The sequence below is a fragment of the Eurosta solidaginis genome, chromosome 2, assembly GCF_040869045.1.
Source record: "Eurosta solidaginis isolate ZX-2024a chromosome 2, ASM4086904v1, whole genome shotgun sequence".
NCBI classification, from domain to species: Eukaryota; Metazoa; Arthropoda; class Insecta; order Diptera; family Tephritidae; genus Eurosta; species Eurosta solidaginis.
Window position 1 is genome coordinate 232,544,324 of NC_090320.1, and position 23,871 is coordinate 232,568,194.

The 23,871-nt window shown below is 36.2% G+C and overlaps 1 protein-coding gene across 11 annotated transcripts in view; it reads right to left on the reverse strand.

Annotated features, from left to right (window-relative positions):
- Positions 1-240: 240 nt before the first annotated feature.
- The window catches only part of jhamt (juvenile hormone acid methyltransferase), a 144,347-nt gene continuing 120,716 nt past the window's right edge, over positions 241-23,871 (reverse strand). For 8 of the 11 annotated variants that reach the window (XM_067767244.1, XM_067767245.1, XM_067767243.1 and 5 more), the window contains 3 exons: positions 1,615-1,925; positions 1,261-1,544; positions 241-1,201 (listed from right to left, as the gene is read on the reverse strand). In XM_067767244.1, the coding sequence (XP_067623345.1) occupies positions 963-1,201; positions 1,261-1,544; positions 1,615-1,925 (834 nt within the window). In that variant the 3' untranslated portion in view covers positions 241-962. Of the gene's footprint in view, positions 1,202-1,260; positions 1,545-1,614; positions 2,370-23,871 lie in introns of those variants that run through there. The other 3 variants (XM_067767251.1, XM_067767252.1, XM_067767242.1) reach the window with 3 other exon arrangements.

Here is a 23,871-nt window from a genome sequence, read left to right on the forward strand (position 1 = left end):
CATCCACCAAAGGACCACCAACATCGATAACACTCCCCAAGACTTTCGGAGAGTGTCCTTGTCGCTAAAACAACAACAACAACACAGTGCTTCTGATATTGATTCTCACACTGACTCATGGCATGATTACATAGAATGCCGTAAGCTAGAGGTAAACTCAGTACTCCTTCCGAATCAATTAAAGAATAGAGCAAAACGGATTTATTCGGTTTTTTTTATAAATTCATGTTAGTTTGAAATAAAAGTCGTAAATTGATTACATAACATGAAATTAGTCAAATAGTCAGAAGTCAATACCATCGGCTTGGGATTAATTTAAACTACAATTTGTCGTTAAAAATAATAAATAAAAAATAAATAAATGTAAGGCGCGATAACCTCCGAAGAGATTTTAGGCCGAGCTTCTCTTCCAATTTGCGTCGCGCTCCTCTTTATTTTCTCTACAAATTGGCCGGACCTACATGTTTTATGCCGACTCCGAACGGCATCTGCAAGGCAGATGAGTTTTCACTGATAGCTTTTTATGGCAGAAATACACTCGGAGCGCTTGCCAAACACTGCCGAGAGGCGAGCCCGCTTAGAAAAATTTTCTTCTAATTGAAAAACCTTATTTCTAAACTTTTGATGTTGCTTTGCCCGGGGTGTGAACCCAGGGCATACGGTGTGGTAGGCGGAGCACGCTACCATCACACCACGGTGGCCGCCAAAAATAATAAATAATTATGTTAAATTTATCCACAATATTCAGCCAACTTTTAACAAGGCATGTGCGTTCAATCGGTTTAATAGAAATATAATAAATCACTATTCTGATTAATCTACAAATTAAGACTTTAAAGCTAAGTTTTGATCAAAACTAATATATTTTTGATTAAAAATATAATCAGTTTTTAATTAATCGGAATATTTGGATGATCGTACATTCACACCTTGAATATATTTTTCCACCTACAATATTCCGATTAAAAAAGTCCATTCGCCAATCTCTCTGCCTCTGCAAACATGCTACTCAAAAGACTATTTGGTTTTCTTGCATAGACTACGACTAATTTGTAAGGCGCGATAAATTTAAAATCTCTCGCATTAAAATCACCATCACACAATTTCATATTAACCACAGCTTTAATAATATCATTCAGAAAGTCCTCGTGTTGGAACTTTGGTATTCTCTCGAGAAATGGACAGACGGCCTCAACGTTATCTAGAATATAAGTAGATTTTATTTGAAAATAAGCTAATCAAATTTTTTATTTCATTCACCTTTTAGATTCTGCGTGCCATCATAAACAAAAATCTCATTACGTATCTCCACGCTGAAGTCCACAAAACCAGTTTCCTGTAACAATTTACTATATTCTGCGCCAGGATCGCTGCTATTGTGTAAAGGTGAGATAAATTGCATAGCATCTGTCATATATCTACCCCATTTCTCGGTTTTGGAAAGCTCAATATAAACATCGAAGATTGCATTATTGGCTAGAAAGACGAGTAAACAATCGCCACCACTATGACGCAGTAATTGATGAATATTTTGTAGAGCAAGTCTAGAAAACAAAGCGAATTTTAAGGAAGGATCAATAAGAGGAGTAAACTCGCATTTAAAAGATAACTTACCGTTGATTTTGCACCCAATGCAGACAATAGAACGAAGTGACATGATCAAATTGCCCGGACAATCGCGCTGGTAGCTGCGCGCACGTAATATCCAATGTCTCAAAATGTGCACGCTCACAATCACCGTAGCTCTTACGCGCAAAATCCACCATACGCTCGGAGACATCCGTAGCTAAGACAGCATCAAATTGTGGCGGCAGCATAGGATATACAAATTCCATGAGTACATTACCAGGGCCCGAACCAATATCGATGAGTGTATCATGTCCATCGGTGCGCCATTGCATGACTTGCATATATTCCTGAAAAATCTGTTTCGAATCACGACGTTGTACAGCACTAGCTCTATGATAAAGTGAAGCTTTATTCATGATATATGGTTTTCACAAAATTCTGAAGTGGAATATGGAATACAAAAACTAAGGTGAAATTTGCGACAACTGCTATCCAGACACTTGACTTTGTGTATTTGAAATGCAAAAAATGCCAAGCAAATCTTTTTATACCGATCGCCAGTTTAAATGGCATTGATTTTACAGATGCTCTAACAAGTTTATGAAGAGCAGTGCCAAACATGTGTATGACACACACAGGTACTCCATCCACCTTAGCTTAAGTGATTCAAAATTATGTTGTTTTTATTTTTTGTTTTGTGTAAATGTTTATTTGCATTTGAATAAGTATCGTGCGACAAAGATATTTGAAATGCACAAAGTAAATTCAAATGAGCCGAAATTAATTACAGCCTTAGAACAAATGTCGAAAGGGTATGATGATATCGTTTGTATACTCGTCGCCAGAATTAGCTTATTATGCTAGAGATGTTACGGATGTGAGTTTATGGGAACCGGAACCAGAATCGTATCAGATGCAATCGAAACAAGTAAAAGCAAACAATTAGTTCTAGATAGTCACACGAAGAACAGCCTAACCCCTATACTTTAACGAAAGACTTAAGCGGTTATTTCGTATGGTACTAAATGTTGCAGTCACACGAAGAACAGCCTAACTCCTATACTTTAAGGAAAGGCTTAAGGGCCGTTTAAACTTGACGTATCCATATCCATATAATAAGTAAAAATATGGTTATGACTATGGGGTTATGACTATGCCAACTTTAACACGTGCTTTATCCATATCAATTGGCATCAGTTATTGGTGCCTTAACCTAAAAATCGTGAATTTTTAATAAAAACGAAGAAAACGCTTAAAATTACTAACATATACCAAAAAAAATTAGTCTCTTAGTCAAAACGTATCCAAAACAATAATAAAATCTGAAAATAATAATAAAATAATAAATTCTCCAACTCAAATATTTTTAGGTTATGGATATGGCGAAAAACCAAAAACCAATTGGTAGGCTATGGTATGGTTATGGCTAGGTCGTTATGGTGTGGCACCATTGAGCAATTAAATTGATTTCCATAAGGTTGGTTGGATCATCTGTTTTATCTGGTTATGGTTAAGTCACCATTAACTGGCCCTTGAGTAAAAATATGGTTATGACTATGGCGTTATGACTTTGCCAGACCCTTTAGGAATACTGGTACCTAGCTGTCGAAACCGAAATTGCAATCAGAAGTCTAAATCAACCAGAAATTCCAACGCTTCAGAAGGGATACCGTAGTATTCGTAACATTCCTAACATAAAGTCATACAATACAAACAGAACATTGGTTTTAAAATTGAATATTATCTTTCCGAATAGATCACGTAATACTTATGAGTCACCTGATTTTGAATAAATTTTTTAAAAATAAGTATAATAATGAGCGTCAGTACTACGTGGATGCAGGGGAATAAATACCCTAGAAAAAATTTAATTTACTTATCTTATATCTTATATAACTTTAAACGAGCAATTCTTGTATATTTGTATAGCCGAATGATCTCGGGAACGGCTCAGACGATTTAAATAAAATTTGGCACAGTGATAATGTATCACCTTCTAAGACTTTCTACCTAAGTGTTGCCACTCAGAATGTTTCACAAGGTTGCCATTTATTCGAAATTGAAAAAAATTGCATGATATATCCCGATATGGGTATTAAACGAAAGGTATTTCACTCCGCATTACAATAGGGGCATTTTTTAGTAAGGGTGGCATTTAGGTTTGGGGTAGTTAGACGAAATAGTACTCTACTTACTCATATTCTATTAAAGCTTTAAAGGTGAACATTAAACTTAAAAATCTTCGTAAAAAAAGCTTACACATGATTCGACTTAATTTTCCTAATTTCACATACGCTAATAAAATTGAAATGCCATATCAAGGCATCGTGGCAAATTCTAGCAAAATATATTTAAATGCATATTTTTGGCAAATATGAAATGAATAATTGCAATTTCTCACAGATTACTATTAGAAAGATTTCTCACCATAGCAAAAAGATATCTCACTATGGTAATTTGCTAGCGTAAAACACTAGAGGCATATGTTCAATTTGAAAACGACATCTTACCATTTAACTACTTACCAACAGATGGCGCTTAGGGAAGTAAGTTGACATTTAATTAAACTAACTGATAGTTGGCATTCGTGAAATTTACAAGTTTTTGGAATGTAATAAAATTGTGAGACTTTCATTGTGTATAACTAAGTAAAAAATGTTTGAAATTAATAATTCGGCGCATGAAGATACTCGACCTAAATAACTTAGTCCTCGATTTCTCGAATTGTCATAACAATCCCTTATATGGCTGGAATTACCCATTTCAAATTTAATATATGTATAACATGTGGAAAAAAGATTTGAAATGGAATATTAATAATTAATTTTCAAATCAAATTTCATATAATTTTCGAACTTGATGATTTTCGAACAAAAGTAAAATGGAAACAACATTCTGTGATGCATCACTCCACCATTTCCAGGTGGATTTAGAAAGGGTCAATTCGAATTTAGAATAGTAAGTTGGATTTTCGAAAACGTTAATTGGATTTTCGAAATGTCAGTTTGATTTCGTAAGGTATCAAAGAAAACAAAAAAGAGCAAATCTGATCCAATGCAATTTGTGTTTTTGTGAACTAGTTTGAAATAGTGAAAACCAAGCAATAGAATTTTATAAAATGTAAATTGGGTTTTGGACAGTGTGTCTGACTCTATCGAAAATCCAGCAGAGTATTCTAATGTCAAAGAGCTCTTTCTCTTTTTTTAACATTTCCTAAAATGCATTCAACATCTACAGAGAAAGAGTGGGGCTGAAAGTGGGAGTTTAATTGGGATACCGAGGTGGATTGGGAGTGGGGACTGGAGTTGGAATGGGAATAGGGGTGGGATTGGCGATGGGAATGGAAATTTAAATTGGAGTTAGAGTGGGAATAGGTTTGGGAGTAGGAGAGAGATAAATGGAATAAGGGATGAACCATAATAAGCAGAAACAAGTAAGGACAGGACTGTCTTCGGCTGGGCCGAAGACTTTATGCCTCTCATGAATGGGGCTGAACAATAATCTTATCCCATTCGTAATCTCCAAATAATGCGCTGTATAAGATAAGAAATACATAGTGAACAGATGTACATACCTAAACGATTTTAAGATAAATATAAAAAAATGGCAGAAAACCCCCTTATCTGAACGATCGGTTGTATGGGATATATATTATATATAGCTCCGATCGAAATGAGTTTTACAGGAAATCTTCTACGATATATTAGAATATATTTCACCAAGTTTCACGTTTTTATATTGGAAATTAAGGGAGAAATGGCTAAAAATATTTCTATCTGAACGATCAGTTGTATGGGATATATATTATATATAACTGCGATCAAAACGATTTTCGCATGAAATCTTCTACGATATATTAGAATAAATATCACCAAGTTTAACGTTTTTAGATTGGAAATTAAGAGAGAAATTGCCAAAAATCTTTCTATCTGAACGATCGGTTGTATGGGATATATACTATATATAGCTCCGATCAAAGTGATTTTTCAAGATATCCTCTATGATATATTAGAATATATATCACCGAGTTTCACGTTTATACTTTCTAAATTGCAGCAGGAATGACCAAAATCGTCTTATCTGAACGATCGGTTGTATGGGAGATATATGTTATAGTGGTCCAATCCTACCGGATCCGACAAATATCTAATATAATACAAAAATACATCCTTCTGCCAAATTTCATTGAGATATCTCAAAAGTTGAGGGACTAGTTTGCGTTCAAACAGACAGACGGACGGACGAACAGACGGACATGGCTATATCAACTCACTTCTTCGCCCTGATCAATTCGGTATACTTAATGGTGTGTCTGTCTTCTATATTTCTCAACGTTACAAACATGGGACCAACGTTAATATACCATTTCATGTTCTTGAAAGGTATAAAAATGGAAGATATAGTACAAGAGAATGAAACAGAGAGTGCAGAGGGAAGTGAGGCTCACTTTTTAAATGCAGGCAAACTAGTTTTCGGGCCGCACAAAGCCTTCCGGGTAAGCTAGTTACGTAAAATTTTGATCACATTGTTCCATTAGACACTTCCTTTTACGAATAGTTTATTTGTAGTTTATGTTTTTTTCTTGTTGGGTATTGTGTTGGTTGTTTTTATTTTTAGAAACCTATTTGTTAGAATTTTTCTTAATTAGCTCAAACTATACAAAAAAGTTAGGAAAGGTTACATAAGAGATAAGACATCAATTAGAATTTCCTAAACATAATTTCCGGTCGATGTTTTGAATGAAACTTGGTTCATCATTCATTTTTGTTTAACCACATTCGAGGGTGTGTTCTTCATTCAAAACTAGGCAAGTTATGAATAAATTTTGTCAAAAACACATCGTTTCATTTATTAATTTTGCATGCGCCCTGAAGGAAAAATCTCTAGATCTAGTACATACAGAACCACAATTTGTTCTCTCTCTATCTCAATTAAATTCTTTCAACTGGCGAATTTAAAATGGCGATGGCCTAGGCGGTGGAAATTGTCCTCGTTGTATTACCTTTTCTATAGTTCCGAACTAGATACATATTTCCACTTTAGAACTACTTATTTTATTAGCACTATTTCCATAGTTCCGAACTTGTGTAAAAACTTAGAGTTAGGTTAAGTTGAACTGGTCGGTCTAATAAGAGCTCACGCAGACTGAATGTGTCCAAAGTGTTACTAGAATTTTTTTGATGGCCAAATGAAGAGCCCCAATCAGCTGCCAAAACTTATGTTGTAGAATACTTTCGTAATTTTGGCAAATATTAGACGTTTTATATGACCTATCTTAACTGCTGGTTATTGCTTTTCTAACTTCGTCATGCGGGCGGGGGACATATATTGCATCATCATCGATTGCGGGATCGGGTTCTTCCTCTCTGCGCGGTGAATTGCTGCCTCCATTTAGGAGAGCAGAGAAGTGTTCCCTCCATAATCTAAGTACTCTCTGGACATCAGTTACAAGGTCGCCGTTTTCGTTCCTACAGGAGTATGCCCCGGTCTTAAAACCTTCCGTCTGTCGCCGTATTTTTTTGGTAAAATTTTCGGGCGTTATTCCTGGTGGCTAGCAACTCAAGCTCCTCGCACTCACGCCTTTCTGCTTCTGCTTTTTTCTTCCTGAAAAGGCGTCTCGCTTCACTTTTCAACTCACGATAGCGTTCACACGCTCCTCTTGTCCGCTCGCTTTTAACGTAGCCCTGTAGGCAGCGTGTTTTCTTTCGGTTGCAACGCGGCATTCTTCATCGTACCAGTTGTTTTTTCGTGACCGCCGGTAATCAATTTTTTCCTCGGTGGCAGTACGAAGTGCTTTGGAGATATGCTCCCACTGCTCCTGTATTCCTTCAGGATGAGTTGTGCTCTCAGAGAGCAGGTGTGAGAGTCGAGTTGCAAAATCATTGGCAGTCTGTTGTGATTGAAGCTTTTCGACGTCTAGCTTTCCTTGTGTTTTTTGTTCCTTGGTTTTAGCCGCGTTGAAGCGGGTGCATATTTTGGCTGCAACGAGATAATGGTCCGAGTCGATGTTAGGTCCTCGGATCGTGCGCACATCTAAAACACTGGAGGCATGCCGTCCGTCTAGCACAACGTGATCGATCTGATTGCGAGTATTTCGATCAGGAGACAGCCATGTAGCTTGATGTATCTTTTTATGCATGAACCTCGTGCTGGATATGACCATGTTTCGAGCACCGGCAAAGCCAATCAGCCTCAGTACGTTAGGAGAAGTTTCATTGTGTAAGCTGAACTTTCCGACTGTAGGGCCAAAAACACCTTCTTTGCCCACCCTGGCATTAAAGTCGCCAAGCACGAGTTTTATATCATGGCGGGGGCAGCGCTCGTATGTGCGTTCTAATTGTTCATAAAAAGTGTCTTTCACCTCATCGTCTTTCTCCTCTCTCGGCGCTTAGATCAATGATATATTAAAAAAATTTGCTTTTATTCGGATAGCTGCGAGACGCTCGTCCACCGGCGTGAAAACCAGCACTAGGCGACAAAGTCTCTCTCACACCACGAATCCGACGCCGAAACTGCGCTTATTCGTATGGCCATTCCAATAGATGTCACAATTTTTTGATCTTCTTTCTTCCTTGCTTCGTCCAACGCATTTCTTGGACGGCGGTGATGTCAGATTTTGCTTTGACGAGGACACCAATCAGCCGGGCATCTGCACCAATCCCATTCAGGGAGCGGACGTTCCTGGTGCATGCCCTCAATTCATTGTCCTTCAAACGCTTGCCATGGTCGTCATCAATAGAGAGTGTATTTATCCGATGCTTGTTGTTATATTTCATTGGAGTATGGTTTTACGTGGCGGGTCCCAAGCCCAGCGCATAACCTGCTCAGCGGGGGTGAAAATATTACTTGCACGTTTATATAGCGAGCCGGACCAGATTGAAAAACAACAAGGCCGTGGACGCCGATGGATTGCCTTCTGAGCTATTCAAGTACGGCGGCGAGGAGTTGGTAAGGCGCATGCAGCAGCTTCTTAGCAAAATATGGGCGGACGAGTGCATGCCCGACGGTTGGAATCTAAGTGTTCTTTGCCCAGTCCACAAGAAGGGGGATACTGCAAAATGCACCAACTATCGTGGAATCAGCCTTCTTAACATCGCATATAAGGTCCTTTCAAGTGTATTGTGCGAAAGATTGAAGCCCACCGTGAACCGGCTGATTGGACCTTATCAGTGCGGCTTCAGACCTGGTAAATCTACCATCGACCAGATTTTCACAATGCGTCAAATCTTGGAAAAAACCCGAGAAAAGAGAATCGACACACATCACCTCTTCGTCGACTTTAAAGCCGCCTTCGACAGCACCAAAAGGAGCTGCCTATATGCCGCTATGTCTGAATTTGATTTCTCCGCCAAACTTATACGGCTGTGCAAAATGACGTTGAGTAACCCCATCAGCTCAGTCAGAATTGGGAAGGACCTCTCCGAGCCGTTCGAAACTAAACGAGGTTTCAGACAGGGTGACCCCCTATCGTGCAATTTTTTTAATTTGATGCTGGATAAAATTATACTATCTGCAGAACTTAACCGCACTGGAACAATATACTATAAAAGCGTGCTATTACTGGCATATGCTGATGACATTGATATCATCGGCCTAAACACCCGCGCTGTTAGTTCTGCTTACTCCAAACTGGAAAAGAAGCGGTAAAGATGGGTTTGATGGTGAATGAGGACAAAACGAAGTACCTGCTGTCATCGAGCAAAGTCAGCGCATACGCGCCTTGGCAACCACGCTACTGTTGGCAACCGTAATTTCGAAATAGTAAAATACTTCGTTTATTTGGGAACCAGCATCAACCCTAGCACCAACATCAGCACTGAAATCCAGCGAAGAATCAATCTTGCCAATAAATGCTACTTTGGACTAGGTAGGCAATTGAAAAGTAAAGTCCTCTCTCGGCGAACGAAAATCATACTCTACAAGTCACTTATCGTACCCGTCCTGCTATATGGGGCTTTGGGAGTGTTCGAGAGAAAAGTTCTTCGAAAGATTTATGGACCTCTACGCGTTGGCGATGACGAGTACCGAAGAAGATCATCCGAAAAAACATCAACATAGTCCAGCGAATTAAACCGCAGGGGCTGCGCTGGCTAGGCCATGTTATGCCAATGAAAGAAGATGCTCAGGCCAAGAAAGTGTTTCTATCGGAACCCGCCTATGGAAGCAGAGGTAGAGGGCGGCCCCCACTCCGTTGGAAGGACCAGGTGGAAAACCATTTAAACTCCCTTGGTGTGACCAACTGGCGCCGGTTAGCGGAGCGACTGGCGCGCCTTGTTGGACGACCGTAACCGTTTAGACAGTTAAGCGCCAATTAAGTAAGTAAGTAATCTTAACTGCTGTTTCGTGATCTGGCAACTCTGTTGCCCTCTACAGCCGGAGCCTTGACTTGGCGAGCACAAGACACGAACACAGAAGGTGCTCAACCGCTTCTTCCGAAAAGTCGCACTTCCTACATCTGCCGTTTCTGACGAGGCCTAGCTTATAAACGTGTGACGCCAGAAGGCAGTGTCCAATTAGTATGCCCATCGTGAGAGTCGAGTCTTCGCCTTTCATAGATATGAGCCACTTTGTGAGTCTTATGCAGTAGGACTCTATAATATTTTCTATTGTTTTCAAAACAGAAGATACCGAAATACGAGTTTCTCGTTATGCTGCAGAAACGCTTGACAAATGCAATATATTGCTGAATATTTGTAACAGTTCAAGAACAGTTTCATACGGTTCGTGACCCCAACGGAAATGAAAGAGCCACTTTTGAAGAGCAGTATAAAAATAGTTTCTAAACGTTCGACTAACTCTGATCGACAGTTTATTTCAATGAAATCTTCGCTGATCTGTTATATAACCTGCCAGATAACCTTAACCGAACATTGTGAAACGGCCTTTAAGCCGTCAGTGTGACAGTCAGATCTAGATTTATATCATGTTGTCTTTGTTTTTTTTTTATACTCAGCTGAGCAGAGCTCACAGAGTATATTAATTTTGTTCGCATAACGGTACCCTTAACGGCATAAACTAATCGAGATAGATATAGACTTCTATATATCAAAATGATCTGGGCGAAGAAAAGAAATTCAATTAGCCATGTCCGTCCGTCCGTAAACACGATAACTTAAGTAAATTATGAGATATCTTGATGAATTTGGTACGTAAGTTCCTGGGCACTCATCTCAGATCGCTGTTTAAAATGAACAAAATCGGATTATAACCACGCCCACTTTTTCGATATCGAAAATTTCGAAAAACCAAAAAAGTGCGATAATTCACTACCAAAGACGGATAAAGCGATGAAACTTGGTAGGTGGGTTGACCTTTTAATGCAGAATAGAAAATTAGCAAAATTTTTGACAATGGGCTTGGCAACGCCCACTTTTAAAAGAAGGTAATTTAAAAGTTTTGCAAGCTGTAATTTGCCAGTTGTTGAAGATCTCATGATAAAATTTGGCAGGAATGTCACTCCTGTTATGTGCTCTAAATAAGAATTAGCAAAGTCGGATGACGAACTCGCCCACTTTTAAAAAAAAATTTTTTTTAAGTCAAATTTTAACAAAAATTTAATATTTTTATAATAGTAAAATATGTCAACATTCAACGCCAGTAATAATATGGTGCAACAAAATATAAAAATAAAAGAAAATTTCAAAATGGGCGTGGCACCGCCCTTTTTCATTTAATTTGTCTAGAATACGTTTAATGCCATAACTTGTGAAATTTGGTAAGGGCATAGCTTCTATGAAGATAACTGTTTTCTGTGAAAATGGGCGAAATCGGTTAAAGCCACGCCCAGTTTTTATACACAGTCGACCGTCTGTCCTTCCGCTCTCCCGTTAACACGATAAATTGAGCAAAAATCGATATATCTTTACTAAACTTAGTTCACGTACTTATCTGAACTCACTTTATCTTGGTATTAAAAATGGGCGAAATCCGACTATGACCACGCCCACTTTTTCGATTTCGAAAATTCGAAAAATTAAAAAAATTCCATAATTCTATACCAAATACAAAAAAGTGTTGATTGGATTGGTTTTTTGACGCAAAATATAACTTTAGAAAAAAACTTTGTAAAATGGGTCTGACACCTACCATATTAAGTAGAAGAAAATGAAAAAGTTCTGCAGGGCGAAATAAAAAGCCCTTGGAATCATGGCAGGAATACTGTTCGTGGTATTAAATATATAAATAAATTAGTGATACCCGACAGATGATGTTCTGGGTCACCCTGGGCCACATTTTGGTCGATATCTCGAAAACGCAACTGAGGGCCACTCCCTTTAAAAACCCTCATTAATACCTTTAATTTGATACCCATATCGTACAAACACATTCTAGAGTCACCCCTGGTCCACCTTTATGGCGATATCCCGAAAAGTCGTCCACCTATAGAACTATGGCCCACTCCCTTTTAAAATACTCATTACCACCTTTCATTTGATACCGTTGAAACACATTCTATAGAACTATGACCCATCCCCTTTTAAAGTAATCATTATTACCTTCCATTTGATACCCATGTCATACAAACAAATTCCAGGGTTACCTAGGTTCATTTTCCTACAGCGCGACTTCCCCTTATATTGTCTCCAAAGCTCTCAGCTTAGTATGTTACACCCGAACTTAGCCTTCCTTACTTGTTTTTTCTTTTCTTTTTCTTTGGTCCTTGCCTAGTACTTACTGAAGAAATGGGTGATATATTCTCCCTGAAGGCTCTAAGCATACATATTTTTCTAATTTCAGTACTTTTTTGAAAACGGGATCAAATTCTTTCCCTTGTCGCTCTCCTTCTATAAAACAACCATCAGTGCAAAGTGCCACATTTTCAAAAAAGCTAGATCCGAAACTTCGTGTTTTTAATCATCGTGGAGAAGTGTGCATGTAATTGGTTTGGTTTACATAAAACAACGTTTTTATTCAAACCTCCAGGCAATTATTTTTTCTTATTAAATAAAAATTACCTATTTTTTGTTATGTCAAACTGAAAATTGAAAAAAAAATCGCAATATCCAAACTTTAGCTTCATTTATGTCGTTTGTTCGCATAAGCATAAAAACTAAATACAATTACAATACAATAAAACCACGAGCATGCTGGTAACAACGGCTTTTTATTGTTTTTGTAATTATATGGTGAGTAAAAACCTTGCATATGTTAAATTGAAATTGAAGTTCGTAAGCAAGACAACAATGTGGACAACAGCAAACATAAATACTTATAAGTAATGTTCTAAAATCATAAGAAAATCTTTAACCACCCCCAAAAGTATGCAACACTAAAACAGTGCTTAAGGATATTGTGTACACATATGAATATCCTTGCCACATATGCGTGTTTGTGTGTATGTGTATGCGTTGAAAATGGGATTTTAATGTCCCAAAAGGGAATACTCAAGTGTCTTAAAAGTAGCTGACGAAACGTGTTGACGTTAATATGTGGAGTGGTTGAAGCGTAGATAAACAAGTAAATAAAAGAAGAGGTAGTAGAAATGATCATATGAATGTGTGCGTGTGTTTGGTTTAAGCTAGTTAACTCGCAGACGGATTGTAAATACAAAATATGTATAAAACGGTGATTTGTTGTTATTGATTAAAACGGACACATGAATTTCATGCGTGTGTGGATCAAATAGATTTACGCACACACACACATACTTACCAACATACGTACGCCAGTATTAAGTAAGTCTTCTGCAATCAACTAAGCATAAGAAATGCTGAAAACTTTCTCTCAAGCAGATCCTCATTCGACGCCAGCCGCACTCATCCCCACATGCAAATGAGCAACTATGTAGCTAAAGGGTTAAGAGATTTTCCCGTAAGATTTAGCTTCCGTGCATGTGTGTGTGTGTGTCTGCCGTGGCTTAAGTAAACAAAAGCAAAGCACTGCCGTCAAGCAACAAAACAACAACATACACAATGATTATGATGCTGAAAAATCGTAAAGGTTACAATGAATCTGGTGGGTTATTGTTGAAAGCTGAGCTCTTCATATTCGATATGTGAATGTGATATGCATGAAGAGGTAGTAGTGCAATGCTATGTGGCTGCTCAATTTCTTGGCGGGGGTGTTGATGAGAATTTAAAAGTTTTTCATTCGTCTTACTTTTGTTTGATGAATATTTAATTAAGCATAAAAACAAAAGGAAGTGATAAAGAATTGAAAAAGTAAACGTTAGTTGGAAGTAGCGCGGGGTTCGAATACTTATTCTTTAAAAAAAAGCAACAAAAAACAAGTAGAAAACCCAAAAGTAACCAAATATTGTTAAGAGGCTAGGAAAAATTGTAAATGTTGCATTCAAAAAATGTTTCCTTACAGTCACTATAAGACAAAATAGAACAATCAATTTTCACATAATTTTTCGATATCTTTTATGATCAAACGTCTTTCTCGCGGTGTTACACCATAATGCTCCAGATTGTAAGCGTAAAGTAATAAGCATAAACAAAGTGTTTGGAAGTGGTATGCTATATGGGAGAATACAGAATATGAGCGTAAGTGTAGTCACTACACTGTAGCGTAATATGGGCGAAATAAACATGGCAGATTTGTTATTAGAAAAGTCGACAGCAAATCAGTTAAAGCAAATTAACGAAGGCAGACTATCAATGCTTAGCATTACGGGAGCTCTGAAAACAACCCCGACGGCTGCACTGTATGCCATTCTGCACACTCCACCTGCAGACCTGGTAGCAAAGAACATAGCGTTAACAACTGCAACAAGGCTCGGGGCCTCGGGACAGCTTGAGCGCAGACCATATGGTCATAGTAGTATAACATCACCAATCGCAAGACGAACAGACTGCCTGATTCGCTATCTTTGCTTCGAGAAGGCTCTTAAAGCCACAATAGAGGTGGATGGTTGGCGCAAGGGTGCTCAAATGGCGGTAGATGCAATACATGTGTACACAGATGGTTCCAAAGTAGTGGAAGGAATATGGTCTGCGGTATATTGTGCTGATCCGGAAATAAATAGATCCTACAAACTGCCAGATCACTATAACGTTTTTCCAGCCGAAGTATTAGCCGTAACCAAAGCAGTAGAAACACAGGAAGAGAATAGGTTAAGCTGCAATCGTGTTAACTTTATATTGACAGTAAAACAGCAATTAAGGCAATAATCTCGCATAGCACAGCATCTAAATGCGTGTTAGAATGTAAGCAGTCCCTGGACAGAATCAGGACAGGGAGAAGCATACATCTATATTGGGTCCCAGGGCATATGTGAATAGATGGGAATGCAAAAGCGGATGAACTAGCTAAACAGGCCGTATCCCTTAAAGCTAGCTTCGTAGACGTCCCAATTAGACTGGGCGTGATTAAGCGAAGGCGAGGAGTGCACATGATCTACCAAGCAGGAAAGGCGTGGTTTCAAGCGCGGGGCTGTAAATTGTCGAAGATTATATGCAGGTCTTACAACCTTAGACGAACATTAAAAAGAGAGGACTGTATACTCGCGACGTGTATTCTGACTGGGCACTGCCTTCTGGCGTCACATGCCTTTAAATTAGGCTTGGTCAGTGATAGCAGATGTAGGAAGTGCGGGCTGGGGGAGAAAACAATCGAGCACATTTTGTACTCGTACCCTGCACTTTCCAGTCTAAGATTCCGGCTATTAGGAGTAATGCAGCTGTCAGATCTAGAAGCAGCAAGTGGCATAGGATCTAGAAAGCGTCTAGTATTTTTTCAAAAGGACGGAGTTATTATATAACATAAGTCCTGGTTTTTGATAGGGTATTCCGGTTTGGTCGTTAAATAAATTTCTGGTAACACTACGGACTCATTCAATATATGTGAGATCCTAACGGACCGGCCAGTTAAACCTAACCTAACCTATCTATTTAGTACTAAAAAGCTCTCGATAATTTTAGTTTAAATTTATAGATTTGATATTTATCCATTTCAATCGACGAGTATACTGTCCAAAAAGTTATCGGTTTTTTTAACCGTTGTCGATATGTTATCATAAGGTTATCCATTTGTTATGGATTTAGTACCAGAAATGTACCAATATTTACTGGAAAGTTATCGATTAAGTACTAAAAAGCCATCGATAATTTTACTTTAAAGTTAAAGATTTGATGTTGAAAAATTCGCGTTATGTTATCTAAAATTTATAGAAAGATTAACGATATGTTATGAGACAGTAATCAATTGTTTATAGCAAAGTTATCGATTTGTTATCGATGAGTTATTCATTTTTATTGAAATTTATAGATTTGGTATCTACACATTTTCTATTAATTGATGTTGATGTTACGGGTATGGATTGTTTATCGAAAATTTTTAGATTTGCTTATACTCCATAGTGTTAGTAAAAACGGACCAATGTTATACAAACAACTCTGTCCGCTAGGCAAATACTTGAAGCTTTCTAGCACCTATGACATTTGCTGCTTCTAGATCTGATAGACAGAATCTTAACCGGGCGAGCACATTGCACGTGCGCAAAACGTGCCCCACCGTTTTTTTTTTCTGTAAACCTGTTTTAGTTAATTAACAAATATTAAGCTCTAGTATGTACAATAGACTATATATGCACAGATTTTTATACTCAGCGTGCTTTGCACACAGAGTATATTAACTTTGATTGGATAACGGTTGGTTGTTCAGGTATTAAGAAATCGAAGTAGTAGAGTTGTGCTTTTTCATTCATTTCAGAGATTCGGTTCTTTCGTTCTTTTTCTGATGAACGAACAAGTTGTTCTTTTTGTTCATCTGTTCTTTTTTGTTTTCAAGCAAATTTTTTCACTGCTGGTCGCACGCGTGAAAAAGGTGGGGGTGGGGGTGTGTATGCTGCAATGCTTTGTGTAGGTGTATTTAAATGTGTTATGAATAAAGTAAGTTAATATATATATGTATAATTAACTTCAAAAAAGTTAAAAATTCCGGAAGATCCAGGAAATTGAAAGAGTACAGACACAAATTGTAAATATGAACTTTTCAAGTTTAATAAATGTAATAATTAGTTTCTTACAAAACATGTTTTTTATAAATAAGTACATACATATATTGTTGTAGCAGTGCCACACACAAAGATGACCACACATGTCTTTAGTGTAAGTGGCATCATCGACATTCGTGCTCACTGTGAATTTCTGCGTATGTATGTATGAATTTACAATGTTTGCGAACGAGAAAAGAGAAAGAATAACATTAGATAAAACGAACTAGAAGAACAAATAGAACCAAAATCGAAGATCTAGTTCACTTGTTCAGTTGAGAGACCCGGTCAATTGAACAAGTTCAGAACGAACGACCCAACTCTACGAAATAGATATAGACTTCCATATATCAAAATCATCAGTATCGAAAAAAAAATGTATTGAGCCATGTCCGTCCGTCCGTCTGTCCGTTAACACGATAACTTGAGTAAATATTGAGATATCTTCACCCAATTTGGTACACGAGCTTATCTGGACCCAGAATATATTGGTATTGAAAATGAGCGAAATCGGATGATAACCACGCCCACTTTTCATATATATAACATTTTGGAAAACACAAAAAACCTGATTATTTAGTAAATAATACACCACTGATATTGAGACTCTTGATAAACATTTGAAAAAAAAATTTAAAATAGGCGTGGCACCGCCCACTTGTGATAAAATCAATTTTAGAAATATTATTAATCATGACTCAAAAATCGTTAAACCTATTGTAACAAAATTCGGCAGAGGTTGCCTTTACTATAAGGAATGCTTTGAAGAAAAATTAAAATTAATTATCGGTTAAGGACCTCGCCCACTTTTATATAAAAGATTTTTAAAAGGGTCGTGGACGAATAAAATAAGCTATGTCTTTGCAAAACAGAGCTTTATATCAATATTATTTAATTTCCCAATTTTAAAAAATGGGCGTGGCACTGCCCCTTTTATGACTAAGCAATTTTCTATGTTTCGGGAGCCATAACACGAAGAAAAATTAACGGATCTTAATAAAATTGGATACACAAATTTTCCTATAGCAAGAAATATTTCTAGAAAAAATGGACGAGATCGGTTAAAGACCACGGCAATTTAGATATAAAATAAGTTTAAAAGGTTTGGAAGGGTCGTAGACTAGAATAATAAGCTATAACTTAGCAAAAAATAGTTTTGAATCAATGATATTTCACTTATCAAGTTTTATTGTAAGAGGAAATGGGGAGACATCTTTTTTAAACGGGTGGTGCCACGTGCTATGTAGAAAAGTAATTTATGTGAAATGAAATGTACAATTGAAGCTCACGCTGAGTATATAATGTTCGGTTATAATTAAAAAATTTAAGCAGATATTAAAAAAATTTGTTTAAATACATTGTTCCATTCACACTGTGAGAGACTGCTTATGTATATAAACACAATTTGTTACATCCTAATCACCCAAAAAAACGGTCAAATAAAAGAAAACGCAAACAATTCAACTTTTTTTCATGAACATAATCTCAGAGTTACAAAAAATATGAAAGCTAAATATAAAAATCAATTAAAAATTTCTTTTGCGAAGTTATCCTTCAATTTTTTTCGATCAATGTTAGTGTTCGAAAAAAAGGTAGATAATTAAATCTACTACAGCTTCCATATAAAATTTGTTTGCAATACCTTGTACGTATGTTTGTATACTTCTTCCTACAATAATATGATTGTATGTTAAAATCAAATTTGGCATTTGCCATTGGCTACCGTTTGCTTGTGTGTGTTTAACAAAAGGTACACAAGCTCCACTGATGGGCGGTTACTCGTAGGGAGCTTTTTGCTCTGGAGCACCGATGCTATGCCATTTGCTGTACATTTTATTGTGATTGCACTGTAGGTGGTAGCTGATAGGGTTGTCAAGTATGTATATGAAGAGAAAAATTAAGTTCCAAATTGAAAGTTCTAATTTTGAAATATTAAAAATATCAAATTTGGCAGCAATTCGAATCTGATAAGTTTGAAGCAGTTAAGCAAGAATAGCAATACGGCTTATCGCGGATAGTAAGGGATTTCAGATTACAACAAGTAAAGGTGTCTAAGTTCGGGTGCAACCGAACATTATATACTCAGCGTGAGCTTCAATTGTACATTTCATTTCAGATAAATTACTTTTCTACATAGCACGTGGCACCGCCCGTTAAAAAAAAAATGTCTCCTCAATTCCTCTTACAATAAAACTTGATAAGTGAAATATGATTGATTCAAAACTATTTTTTGCCAAGTTATAGCTTATTATTCTAGTCTACGACCCTTTTAAACTTGTTTTCTATCTAAGTTGCCGTGGTCTTTAACCGATCCCGTCTATTTTTACTAGAAATATTTCTACTATAGGGAAAATTTGTTATTACGATCCGTTAATTTTTCTTCGAGTTATGACTCCCGAAACATAGAAAATGGCTTAGTCATAAAAGGGGTGTTGCCACGTCCATTTTTTTAAATTTGAAGCTTTTCCTATTTATCGTTATAAATCCACTTGGGGAATTGAAATACCATTGATATAAAACTTTTTTTTGCAAATATATAGCTTATTTTATTGGTCCACGACCCTTTTAAAAATCTTTTATATAAAAATGGGCGTGGTCCTTAACCGATTTGTCAATTTTTCTTCCAATCATTCTTTGTAGTAAAGGCAACCTCTCTGCCGAATTTTGTTACGATAGGTCTAACGATTTTTCATTTATGATTAATAATATTTGTAAAATTGATTTTATCACAACTGGGCGGTGCTAAGCCCATTTAAACAATTTTTTTTCAAATTTTTATCAAGAGTCTCAATATCAGTCCACACTTCAAATTTCAACATTCTAGGTGTATTATTTACTAAATAATCAGGTTTTTGTGTTTTCCAAAATGTTACATATATAAAAAGTGGGCGTGGTTATCATCCGATTTCGCTCATTTTCAATACCAATCTATTCTGGGTCCAGATAAGCTCGTGCACCAAATTTGGTGAAGACATTTCAATATTTACTCAAGTTATCGTGTTAACGGACAGACGGACGGATGGACATAGTTTAATCAATTTTTTTTCGACACTGATGATTTTGATATACGGAAGTCTATATCTATCTCGATTCCTTTATACCTTTGCAACCAACCGTTATCCAATCAAACTTAATATACTCTGTGTGCAAAGCACGCTGAGTTTCGAAAAGGGCTTTCTCAGTGAGTTATGCTATCTTTTAATATTTTTCGATTTTTACAGTAAATAATTTTTCTTTTCGAATATTTCTTTATATCACTGGGATCGTTTTGTGTGATTTTTTGTTAAAGTTTTTTTTTTAATCTGAATGGTAAATTGGGAATAGATCTCTCGTCTGCTCTGTAAAAATTAACATAAGGTAAGCTTAACATTATTTTATTATCAGGGTCTGCAATAGTTAGTTTTTCCTTAATATTTATACCAGAAAAATCAAACTAGGTCCCGATCGTATATTTTCAGTATCATAGTCCCTGCATAGCGACCATTTTGAGATAATATCTGGTGTTATCCCCACATAATGATTTCGAGACTTTCTTGAAGCATTTTTAGAATCATTGCGGGACCATTTTAATATCATTTTAGATAAGTATTTTGAGTGTTTTTTCAGCTTTGTTTTAAGTATTATTTCGAAATCATTTTGGGAATGTGTCAAAGAAAATTTCAGGAATATTTGCACGACGATTTTGGAGTTACTTTGGTAGGGTTCGGAAAAATTCATTTATGAATACGAAAAGTCATCTGGTAGTTGTTATTATCGGACCGTTATCGGCATGTTATTTGTTTGTTATCGATTTGTGATGGAAAAAAGTTATTTGTTATCGAGAAGTTATTGATTTGTTATGGAACACATAACGAGATAATACCGAAAAGTTATTGATTTGTTATTGAATTGTCGTTGAAAATGTATCGATTTGTTATCGAAAAAATATAAATTTTTTAATCGATTGTTTTAATGTTTTTTCGAGATCATTTTGCGAATGTGTTAGAGAACATATCGGGATTCCTTGCACGACTAGTTCATTTAAGAATACGAAAAGTTATCGAGCTTCTATTATTATCGGATTTTTATCGGAAGGAAATTGGCTTGTTATCGAAAAGCTTTCGCTTTTTCTCCTAATGTTGTATCCATGTCTTTATTTTCCTATTCAAATCACTTATTCTGGAATCTCCAGAGTCGCTTTAGCCTAGCGTTGAAGTATTCGCTTTGGTAAGCTTATTCGCAAAAGTTTTAGTTTTCGCTTTGCTTCTTGAATTTCTATTCGAATTAACATTCCAAATCGTATTTGTATACTTGTTCGTATTCATACTGCTTTTCAAGTTTGTGCTCGTATTTGTAACAGAAAATTTGTAAATATTAGTACTTGAGTTCGGAAAGCTTTTCTGTATGGCTCCTGTTTAAAACTATTATACTTTCTTTACTAGTCAAGAGGATGTCAAAGTAGCAAAGAGCAAAATAGTAGATGGCAAACAATACCTCTACAAAATCTTTACGAAAATTACAAAAAAAAATTCGAATAGTCGAATCAAATGCACAAAACTAGTCGATTAGACAACCTTAACTAATCGACCAATCGCTTATTCGAATAGTTGCTGCTTCCATTTTCATCTTATATGTACATCCAGAGAATCCATCAAATCATGCATGTCTTTTTGCATGTTTGGCAACAATCTCACATCGTCAGCATCGCTTTATGTGAAGTTTTCACTGCACCCTTCCATTTTTATAAGCTTTTGACGTAATTTTTTTTTTAACGGAGCGCCATCCTTTTTCAGGGCACACTTTTTTTCGAAACTTTTAATAATTGTTTAATATTTTTTTCATAATTTTTTCTTAAACCAAATTTTTTCTTGCAACGCTTTCCAACTTTTTTTTTTATTTTTTTATATTCATATTTTCCAATTTTCTTTTCAACTTATTTTCTTTTGATATTTTGATTTTTTTTATTTCCATCAAATAGCATTGGTGTTGTTATTATTATTTTGTTGTTATTGTATGTATGCGCTACGTAAGGTGGTTGAAAATTAATTAAAAATTAAATGAATAACGTGGATAATGAGCCCCTAAGCTGATTTGCTCTTAACAAAAAATTTTCACTTGACACAAAAATAAACAAATAAAAAATCAACAACAAAAATAGCAGCCAAGTGACAGCAGGAGTAGTGGGCTGTCAGGAAGGTCCGCCAAAAAAGTTGCAAAAAAACGTATTCTTTTATACAATTTGGTATTTCGTTGCAACGTTTTTTATTTTGTTTTAAAATTCCAGGACTATACAAATTAAAATTCTGTTGCAAGGATTATCAGGAAAATATTTGGTTTATTTTATTTTTAGCTTTTTATGTACATATTTTAGGAGAACGCTTAGAGACCGAACTATTTTGGGGCGAAGTCCATGACTGAGTGAAAAACTGCACAATCTCGCTTGCTAGTTTGAAAAAACTCACTTTTTGTTGTTGAAAACTGTTTAAAAAAATAGCCAAATAACCAACGAATCTTTACAAAATCAATTTTATATCACTGATATTTTTCATAACGTAATAAAACCAGACAGGTGAAGTCAGTAGTACAACATAATCCGGTCATCACGTTTAAAATAGTATGGAGGGAAAATTTGCGGTACTACTCTGCTACTTTTTTACTACTTTGGTATGCAGTGTTCGGAAAGAGCCAAACTCTATACTTCCATTTTGAAAACAGCGACTTGAAAGAAAAGAGAAGAGAAATCATAGGAAATGGTAATAAAAAGTATTGGAAGTTGGAGTGAAATCGGAAAAGTAATGAGAACAAGAGGAAGATGAAGAGTGAAAGTAAAAGGGAGAATAAGGGTATTTGATTTAGAAAAACTAGCAAAAAGAGGTTAAGAGGAATATTAAGAATTAGGATGAGAGTAAGAATAATAGCGATAGCTAGACTTGGATAAGATCAAAAGCGGGAAGAGTAAGTGAAAAGCTGGAATATTTAAGGAAGAATATAAGGGATAGAGAAATTTAAAAAGCTGATTAAGGTAAACATGAAAATGCTGTGTGGAGGGGAAATAAAAATGGAAGAGGGTAAGACAAAGGTACAGGTGAATAGATAAACAAATTCAGAGCAGTGTCTGTCATGTTTTATCAAGCGGTGGGGTTATTTCTTGTTTGTCCAAATGTTTGCAGAGTTAGCCAGAACTGTTTAGAATAAAGTTTTGATAAGCCAAAATTTGTTTTTAACCAACAGGTTTGTTGAAGCATCGTTCCTGCAAAACCTCTGCCGCTATATGTTTTTACACCAGGCACCTATTTCTGCTCAATGAGCCTATCTCAATTCTTTATTTACAAAGATAAATGTTTGGTCTTGAGACCGTATACCGTCAATCGCGATTTCTGGTATTACAAGCCCCCATATACTCATCCGCAACTTCATGATATTGTTTCAGATTGTCAATCATCTATTTGACGTCAGCAGTATGTTTCGATATCTCTTACACCTAGTTTTCATATAACGAGACTGCCTTTACTTTCGTACTTAACTCCTAATATCATATATATTATTTCTAATTGCTGTTTTTATGTACGGGTCTCTTTTTCGCTCTTATTTGGAATCAAAATATATAAATAAAGTTTTGGTTGTAAAGATGGAGATTCGGGCTATTAGCGAGCTTTGGGCAATTTTGGTCGTAGTGCTTTTGTTTAGCTATATTTTATTAAAATAATTTGTTAAAAATAAACGATTGTAAGCACACAAAGAAATTTATTTGTACTATGGCACTATTGTGAATATTTGCACTGCATTACCGGCAGTTGCTACCATATGCCAGATGGCATCGCAAGCTGTAATTTTTAATTGATTGATAGAACAGCTGATTTCTGTTGATATTTGATAAGAGACTTTTATATTTGTTGCGCAAGATGCGCACGGGTCTGGCTCGTTTAATTAAATAACTAGATTATCCATAGAAATTTTTTCCTTCGATAATCGGTAATTATGAATAAATTTTAATGACACCGATTTATTTTCATAGACAAAGGACCACTTCTGGGCTGTCATGAAATTAAATAAAAGGACTTAGGGATGGGACACATGTGTAGATTAGTGCATGTGTGAAAGTAGTCTTTGTTTTGGACGAAGATCCAGCCGTTCAATTCCGTTGACTATACATTTTCCATTTCTAGACCACAGGCGTTATTTCCCTGCACGTTACTTCATTTTTCAAAAAGCATCGATGTAGTAGTTTCTGATGGTACTGAAAAAAGCAATGCTGCGGATAAGTCAAGAAGCAACACTTTAATTTATAAAGGCGGTTATTGTCAAATGCGACTCCATTTTGTAAAATTGGCTTCGCGTGTCTGGTTTATTGCATCATGGATATTCTTCTATCAGAACTGTTTTCA